This window comes from Lathyrus oleraceus, chromosome 2 (genome assembly GCF_024323335.1).
Source record: "Lathyrus oleraceus cultivar Zhongwan6 chromosome 2, CAAS_Psat_ZW6_1.0, whole genome shotgun sequence".
In the NCBI taxonomy this organism is placed as follows: Eukaryota; Viridiplantae; Streptophyta; class Magnoliopsida; order Fabales; family Fabaceae; genus Lathyrus; species Lathyrus oleraceus.
The window spans coordinates 94,712,240-94,721,577 of record NC_066580.1 but is presented as its reverse complement, the minus strand read 5'-3'; the positions used below and the strand labels follow the sequence as shown (position 1 = coordinate 94,721,577).

Below are 9,338 nucleotides of genomic sequence, written 5' to 3'. Positions count from 1 at the left end.
TAATTTCTTACAAACACTATTATAAGCAACAAAACAAACACTATTATAAGCAAAAATAAGATACTTAATATATACCTGAACTCTGATCCAGGTAATGTCCTTCCTATTGCGATAATTCTTTTTCGATCTAAATTTTATTATTGCCCTAACAAAATAAAAACGTATATTAAGATCAATCTGATAGACATAATTAAATATACAAATACACACGAATATTTAGGGGAATTTCACTTACGCGTCAACCGTCTTCTTCATACTCGGATATTTACTCCAATCACTCGATAACGAATCGAGATAATACACTATTAGTCTCGAAAGATCCATAGCAACCAACACCCAGTGACCACTGTAAAATAAAACAAATATTTAGATGAATGAAAATTTTCTACGTAAAAGATATACGTAGATTAGAATGAAATTATTAGAAAGAAAATCTAACCCGTTGCCAGAATTAAACGGTAAAAAATACAAACTGGGTGTAGTATTATCGCCGCCCGCCATGAATCTATCGACTAGATCATTCTTTACGGATGTTGGATTTTTCGTTATTAACGTTGCGTTGATACGGGAAGCAGCAATAAAATTGAAACGGTTACACAATTCAGTTCCCCGCAGCAATGTTACATACATATACCTTAAATAGAAACATAATAAACATTAGACTACTCATTGAAATGTGTAAATAAATTGTTCAAGTAAGTAAATTATAGATTGATCGGAGTACCATATGTATGTATGAATGAGAGCGATGCCCAATTCGTCGTGTTCAAAAAGTTGTTGCATGTCCTCCTTTGCAATTATTTCGAAATGAGCAGCTCCGAAAACACCTACATCAAAATCTATACTACGAATGGCCCCGTGCATAATATCGGACTCATTCACCATTTTCTCAAGACGCATCATAATTTGAGATTTTGTCCCGGACGTCGTTGGAGGAATATCGTTACCAGCTTTTTTCAACTTTCGACCGGGAACCTAAAAATTCATATAAATTAAATCATGACTTTTTGTGATGCAACAGAATCGTTGCGTATATAATTCAATAGGTATATATATTTGTACCTCTTTTAGAGATGCAACCGACTCGATGCGTCTTGAAATCCCTTTACCAGCTTTATGCGTGGGTCTTGTAGGAGTCTAACATTACCATGTAATAAGGATTGATTAAATATCATAATTGTAGCTGAATTGAAATGTGAATACTAAAGATTCATAATCATTTAGAACATATATACCTCGGCATCTGGGAAAATTAGATCTGACGGCCATCCAACAAAGGATCCGACTGCTTCTCGCATCAACGTTGTCTCTGAAACAACGTCAGGTAATGGTAGAAGCGCGTCGGTATCTAATACAAGGTCAACCGAAACTTTCATATATCCCACCGGGAGGGGATTATGGTGAAGTAATTCACCCGAAGTGTTGTGCACTTTTCCCTTGCCAACCATGCGATAAGTTGGTGACGATAGATACAGCTGACAAGGTGAAATGCCCTAAACCAATAATAAATGTTATTGTTAACGTGTATATGTGTCAAGTAAAAAAGTGCTATTTTAATTTCATAATAACATATATAATTACCTCGGGAAATTTCGGTTGACAATTGATACTAGCTCGGTCACTAGTATCTTTTGCCTCGGAGGCGCACCTTTCCTCTCTATACCTTGCATTCTCGTTTTGCAGTTGGAGTACTTGTGCCCTTAACTCCGCCAAGGTCTCCATCACCTCTTTGTTGGTAGGATTTTTTGTTTTTGGTTTTTTATAAAATGACGACGGAGTCACACCAAAACCCTTACCCCTCACATGACCGGAATACTCAGGAACATTTAGTACTCGACTAAGTACGCTCCTGCAATCCTGGACCTCGGTTGAAGGTACGGTTTGGGATAAAGTCTCCTGAAATATTATTAGAGGAGATTAAAAATGAATTATATGTCTAACAAAATTTTCGATATAATTAAAGAAATAATGTTACATATACTTACACATTCGTCATAAACAGTTTGGACCGCTTCAACGACAGCCCCATCCTTCCCAACCCGAGCAGCCTTACATAATACGTGCTCCGGAAGAGATGTTGCGTCACTTTTCTCCTCGGCTAGCTACACATTGAATTAGATTATAAGATCATCAATTATAACATATTGTGACAATGTATAAGCTCATAGCATTTGAATATACTCACAATTCTTTGTTGTAACCGTGCATATCCCGTACGCCCTTTTTGTACGGATACGCGGGTTTTGATGCCCTTTTCCGATTTATGTCGCTTACTTCCTGGATAAAAAAGTTTAAGGCATATTAGAACCAAGTAACTTAACAATTGTATAATACCATAATTAATAGACATTACATGGAATTTTCCGTTTCTTCGTTTGGCGACAAAGTTATTCCATTCATCGGCTGAAATAATCTCGGCATACTTCATTGGCCGTTCTGCTTCAACAAATTTTCCTTCCTCATCCTTGAGAAATTTGTTGGACAAAAAGGATCGAAATCCTCAGAGTCTTTTTCCGGTCAATTGAATACAATATTTTTGCCGGCTTTCATCGATGTGAAAGGATCTCTAAAAAACATACACATGGAGTGTGTAATTATAAAGTAATATTATAACAATATATGGTCAACAAATAGTCAACAAAAAAAACATATAACAATATATGGTAAGTACCTGTATCTCCGACCATATTTTTTCTTTGCCAACCTTCAAGTCCGGACTTCTCCAATTATCACATGTAATCGGAATATGTTGTCGAACAAGGAAACCAATGTAACTTGCCAACATTGAACCGTTAGGCTCAATTAGTTGGTCTTTAGTGTAACACCCTTCTAAATACCCCAAATATTTAATCAAAACAACAACAAATAATTCATACATATCAGAGTAAATATTGCAACTCAAGGGTGTCACATAACAACTTCTTCACAAAATTTCAACATAAAAGCAGTCATGCTCATTATTTAATTCAACATAAAACTCCTTGCAAAATACGCAGCGGATAAAATCATTCAACAACTGTAATATCTTAAAATTAACATTTATTCAACAATTCAAACATCCCGTCCCGATGTTACATCTATCAGAGCATGACCCTCTAACCACACTAGACTTCAAGCACTAGCTTCTATTCGACTCACTGCTCGTTACCTGAAAAATATAGCTGTAAGGGTGAGTTCCTCAATCGATATAACAAATATTATAATTTATCATGTTATGTTAAGTAATTCTATACGTTAAATCACCCTAATTATATCCTGCAGTCATTTACGGCATATCAACTAAAATATCGTGCTCAATCACAACGTCAATACAGCTTCATAACAACATACAATGCAACTCAATAACAACATAAAATGCAACTCAATGAGACTCGACTCTTCATGCATGTGGTACCATTTGGAGTAAAACTCCCAACTTAAAATCACTGCCAGTTTAGTGGGCATCAAGGCATAAGCCTTCAACTTTCAACTTAAAATTTTGCCAATCCAGGCCAACGTGGTGTGAGCAAAAGCCCCATAATTTTGCCAATCCAGGCCAACGTGGTGTGAGACAAAGCTCCGACTTAATGCATATGAATGTATATGGCATGTACGACTTGCAACCTTAACAACATAATAGCAACAGCAACACAACAGCTTTTTTTTCAACAACAACAACTTAAAATCAACGTTGGCTCATCAGCCTACTACTCAGTATTTTCAACGAAACAACTTATATTCAACTTTGGCTCATCAGCCTACAACTCAGAGTTTTCAATAAAACAACTTATCACATATTTGCATCAACATTTCACAACATAAAACCCAACAAAATTATTCCTCACGATTAACTACAATGGTTCAATCACCAATCACATTTTCAACATAAAAAGATTAACTATCTTCCACTCTGCAAAGACTCTGCTCAACTGGAGGGAGTCGGCGCAAAGGCCCCTTGCGTCGACGCATGGGGTCGACGCTTAACTCACTGGTCGGCGCAAAATGCCTTGCGTCGACGCATGCAGTCGGCGCAGGCACCACGGGTCAGCGCACGCCGACCCTATGGTCGACCGCTCGCGCGCAGACTCAGTTTTTCTGAGTTATTCCAAAGTTCTGTTAGCTTCACGCAGATCAGGTTTTCCGGCCGCTTCCGCATCTAAACCCTTTCTAAGAAAACCTAAATTGTCTGTAATTTAGTAGTGCCGAATCAAGTTTTTAATTGTGATCCGTGCTATAGTCTAACATTTACGACTCACACAACTATCAATTCAATTTGCAGTTTTTAACACGGTTTATCCAACGTCAATTTCAGCATATACAGTCCCAATTAGGGTTAAATCAACGGCTTCTCACTACCCATGACATGTTAATCTATAATACCCATTAAACGATGATAAACCCCCCTTACCTGAGATAATCCGGCAATTCTCTAAGCTTTAGCTTTTCCGTTCCTCAACCGTGCTTTTCGGCTCTTTGCCCTTTTTCCTCTTCTCTGCAGCTTCTCTGAGTTTCACGTGAAATTTCTTTGTTAAGAATGAAACCCTTTTCTTTATTCCCACTTATATATATATTTTCCAAATATTATTATTCCCAAATAATAATAATAATAATAATAATAATAATAATCCAATAATCCAATTTATTTAATTAAATTAATAATTATATTATCAACTTAATTAAATAATTCTTTTTTTCTTTATTTGGGGTGTTACAACTCTCCCCCACTAAAAGAGTTTTCGTCCTCGAAAACATACCTCAAGCAAATAACTCTGGATAGGACTCTTTCATCTGACTCTCCAGCTCCCAAGTCACATTGCCACCTGCTGGTCCTCCCCAAGCTACCTTCACTAAGGCAATCTCTTTACCCCGCAACTGCTTCAACTCTCGATCTTCAATCCTCATAGGCGATGTTTCAACAGTCAGGTTATCTCTCACCTGTACATCATCTACTTGGACAACATGCGACGGATCATGAACGTACCTCCTCAACTGAGACACATGAAAAACCTCATGCAAATTCGCAAGTGATGGCGGTAAAGCGATACGATAGGCTACTTCTCCTATCTTCTCCAAAATCTGATAAGGACCAATAAATCGCGGTGTCAACTTCTTCGACTTCAAAGCTCGACCAACACCTGTTATCGGAGTAACACGAAGAAACACATGATCTCCCTCTTGGAACTCAAGTGACTTCCTCCTCTTATCATGATAACTCTTCTGACGACTCTGAGCAATTCTCATCCTTTCCTGAATCATCTTAATCTTTTCTGTAGTCTGTTGAACAATCTCCGGTCCAACCACAGCACTCTCACCGGACTCATACCAACATAAAGGTGTCCGACATCTCCTACCATACAAAGCTTCAAACGGTGCCATACCAATACTCGAATGAAAACTATTGTTGTAGGTAAACTCAATCAAAGGCAAATAACAATCCCAAGCACCTCCCTTTTCCAAAACACAAGCTCTCAAAAGATCCTCTAATGACTGAATCGTCCTCTCAGTCTGACCATCAGTCTGCGGATGATATGCAGAACTCAATCTCAGCTTAGTTCCTAAAGCTCTCTGCAAACCTTCCCAGAATTTCGATGTAAATCTAGGATCTCTGTCCGAAACAATACTCGACGGAATACCATGCAAACTTACAATCTTTTCAATATACAACTCAGCTAATCTCTCTAACGGATAATCCATTCTGATCGGAATGAAATGAGCCGACTTCGTCAATCTATCAACAATCGCCCAAATGGCTTCAAAATTCTTACTTGTTCTCGGTAACCCAGAAACAAAGTCCATACTGATACTATCCCACTTCCACTCTGGAATAGCCAACGGTTGCATTAGCCCAGACGGCTTCTGATGCTCAATCTTCGACTTCTGACAAGTCAAACAGGAATACACAAAACTTGCAATTTCTCTTTTCATTCCCGGCCACCAAAATAACCTTTTCAAATCATGATACATCTTCGTAGCTCCAGGATGAATACTCAGACCACTACGATGCCCTTCCTCAAGAATACTCTTCTTAAGCTCGGTAACATCCGGAATACACACCCGACTACCAAACTTCAAAATACCATTCTCATCAACTCTGAATTCACCACCTTGACTTTGATTCACTAAAGTCAACTTATCAACCAAAAGCATATCAGATTTCTGACCCTTTCTGATCTCATCCAGAATACCACTTGTTAACTTCAACATTCCCAATTTAACACTATTGTGAGTACTCTCACACACCAAACTCAAGTCTCTAAACTGCTCAATTAAATCCAATTCCTTAACCATTAGCATAGACATATGTAATGATTTCCGACTCAATGCATCAGCCACTACGTTTGCTTTACCCGGATGGTAATTCAAACCAAAATCATAATCCTTCAGAAATTCTAACCATCTCCTCTGTCTCATATTCAGCTCTTTCTGATCAAACAAATACTTCAAACTCTTATGGTCACTGAAAACCTCAAATCTTGACCCGTACAAATAATGCCTCCACAACTTCAGAACAAACACCACAGCCGCCAACTCTAAATCGTGCGTCGGATAGTTCCCCTCATGAACCCTCAACTGTCTTGAAGCATAAGCTATAACCTGCTTATTCTGCATCAACACGCCACCCAAACCCAACAATGAAGCATCACAGTAAACTTCAAATGGTTCCGACGAACTCGGTAATATCAGAATAGGAGCAGTAGTCAGCCTTCTCTTTAACTCTTGGAAACCTTCTTCACATTTTGAGTCCCAAATAAACGCTTGCCCCTTTCTAGTCAACATTGTCAACGGTAACGCCAACTTGGAAAATCCCTCAATGAACTTCCTGTAATAACCAGCCAAACCAAGGAAACTTCGAATCTCAGCAACAGACTTCGGAGCTTCCCACTTAGACACCGCTTCTATCTTAGAAGGATCAACAGCAACACCACCTCTTGAAATCACATGACCAAGAAAACTAACCTCTTCTAACCAAAATTCACACTTGGACAATTTAGCAAATAACTTCTTTTCTCGTAGAACTTCTAAAACCACTCTCAAATGCTCAGCATGCTCTTCTTCAGATTTCGAATACACCAAAATGTCATCAATAAACACCACAACAAACTTATCTAGGTACGGATGGAAAATCCTATTCATATACTCCATAAATACTCCAGGCGCATTAGTCACACCAAAAGGCATTACAGAATACTCATAATGTCCATACCTGGTTCTGAAAGCAGTCTTCTGAATATCCTCGGTTTTCACACGTATCTGATGATACCCAGATCTCAAATCTATTTTGCTGAATACACTTGCACCAACCAACTGATCCATCAAATCATCAATCCTCGGCAAAGGATACCGGTTCTTGATCGTCACTTTATTCAGTTGCCTGTAGTCCACACACAACCTCATAGTACCTTCTTTCTTCTTAACCAACAACACTGGTGCACCCCACGGTGACACACTCGGACGGATAAATTTCTTATCCAACAGATCTTCCAGCTGACTCTTCAATTCAGTTAACTCAACAGCAGACATACGGTACGGAGCCATCGATATCGGCCTAGTACCAGGTACCAAGTCAATAGAGAACTCCACTTCACGCTCTGGCGGCAATTCATTCACCTCTTCAGGAAACACATCAGGAAAATCACACACCACGGCTAGATCACAAATCGCCAGTTTATCTTTAGCCTCCAAAGTCGCTAACAGCATAAACAACTCTGCTCCATCCACTACTGCCTCATCCACTTGTCTCGCTGATAGAAACAAACTCTTTCCTTCCTCAATCTCCGGAAAGACCACAGTCTTATCAAAACAATTGATAGAAACTCGATTAAACACCAACCAGTTCATACCCAGAATAACATCAATCTGCACTAACGGAAGACACACAAGGTCTATCCCAAAGTCTCTACCAAAAATACTCAAAGGACAACTTAAACAAACCGACGTAGTAGTCACTGAACCCTTCGCAGGAGTATCAATTACCATGCTACCCAACATCTCAGATATCTCTAACTTAAGTTTCACAGCACAATCCAAAGATATAAAGGAATGAGTCGCACCTGTGTCAATAATAGCTACAAGAGGAAAGCCATTAATATAACACGTACCTCGGATCAAACGATCATCAGCAGAAGTCTCAGAACCCGATAAAGCAAAGACCTTGCCTCCAGACTGATTCCCTTTCTTCGGCTTCTGACACTGACTTCCAATATGCCCTTCTTCGCCACAATTAAAACAAATCACTTCTTTGTGCTTGCAATCAGCTATTGCATGCCCAGTCTTACCACAGCGAAAACACCTCTTTACTTCAGCAGTGCATACATTACTCTTATGACCAGCCTGACCACATTTGAAGCAAACTATACCAACAGGAGTACCCCCCCCCCACTAGTTCTCTGGGCCGGAGCAGCTCTTTGCTTCCCTTTCCCAGCTGGAACATCATACGGCTTGCCACGGTTTTGATGCTGCTTTCCCCTGCGGTCACTGACAATCTTATAATGAGCATTATTGTCCTCTTCAAATATCCTGCAGCTATCAACCAATTCAGTAAAAATGCGTATCTTCTGATACCCAACAGCCTTCTTAATTTCAGAGCGCAATCCATTTTCAAACTTGATGCACTTTGAAAATTCAGCACCAGCACCAGTGTAATGAGGATAAAATTTGGACAACTCCACGAATTTCGCAGCATAATCCGTGACAGACATGTTTCCTTGCTTCAGCTCAAGGAATTCAATCTCCTTCTTACCACGGACATCCTCTGGATAATACTTCCTCAGAAATTCCCTACGGAATACATCCCAAGTAACGTCTTCACCTGCCACAGTCAACCTCTCGTGAGTCTCTAGCCACCAGTCATCAGCTTCGACTGCTAGCATGTGAGTTCCATACCGAACCTTCTGAGCTGGAGTACAATCCATAACACGGAAGATTCTCTCAATCTCTTTCAACCATCCCAAGGCTGCATCTGGATCATGCTTTCCTTTAAACACCGGCGGATTCTCTCTCTGAAAAGTCGCCAAGCTACGTGATCCAGCATCTCCACCAGCATTTGGCAAGTTCTGCACGGCTTGTGCCATTGCTTGCATTGCGGCAGCCATTGCAGCGTCATTCCTTCCAGCCATTTCAACTTATCAATGCAACACAACTTAAAGTTAGATTGGTAACAATACACAATTGTTAGACAAACGACACGACAACTGGCCGGACGGACCGACCTGCTCTGATACCACTAATGTAACACCCTTCTAAATACCCCAAATATTTAATCAAAACAACAACAAATAATTCATACATATCAGAGTAAATATTGCAACTCAAGGGTGTCACATAACAACTTCTTCACAAAATTTCAACATAAAAGCAGT

At 39.5% G+C, this 9,338-nt stretch overlaps 1 protein-coding gene across 1 annotated transcript; it reads right to left on the bottom strand.

The window, feature by feature from the left end:
- Window positions 1–8,330: 8,330 nt before the first annotated feature.
- On the bottom strand, window positions 8,331–9,095 carry LOC127122069 (uncharacterized). Its single transcript, XM_051052476.1, has one exon. The coding sequence runs from the start codon at window positions 9,093–9,095 to the stop codon at window positions 8,331–8,333; it is 765 nt and encodes a 254-aa protein (XP_050908433.1).
- Between the last annotated feature and the right edge of the window lie 243 nt (window positions 9,096–9,338).

Excerpts from the sequence above, each read along its gene's own strand:
- LOC127122069 (XM_051052476.1), bottom strand. The coding sequence starts at position 9,095 with ATGGCTGGAAGGAATGACGCTGCAATGGCTGCCGCAATGCAAGCAATG.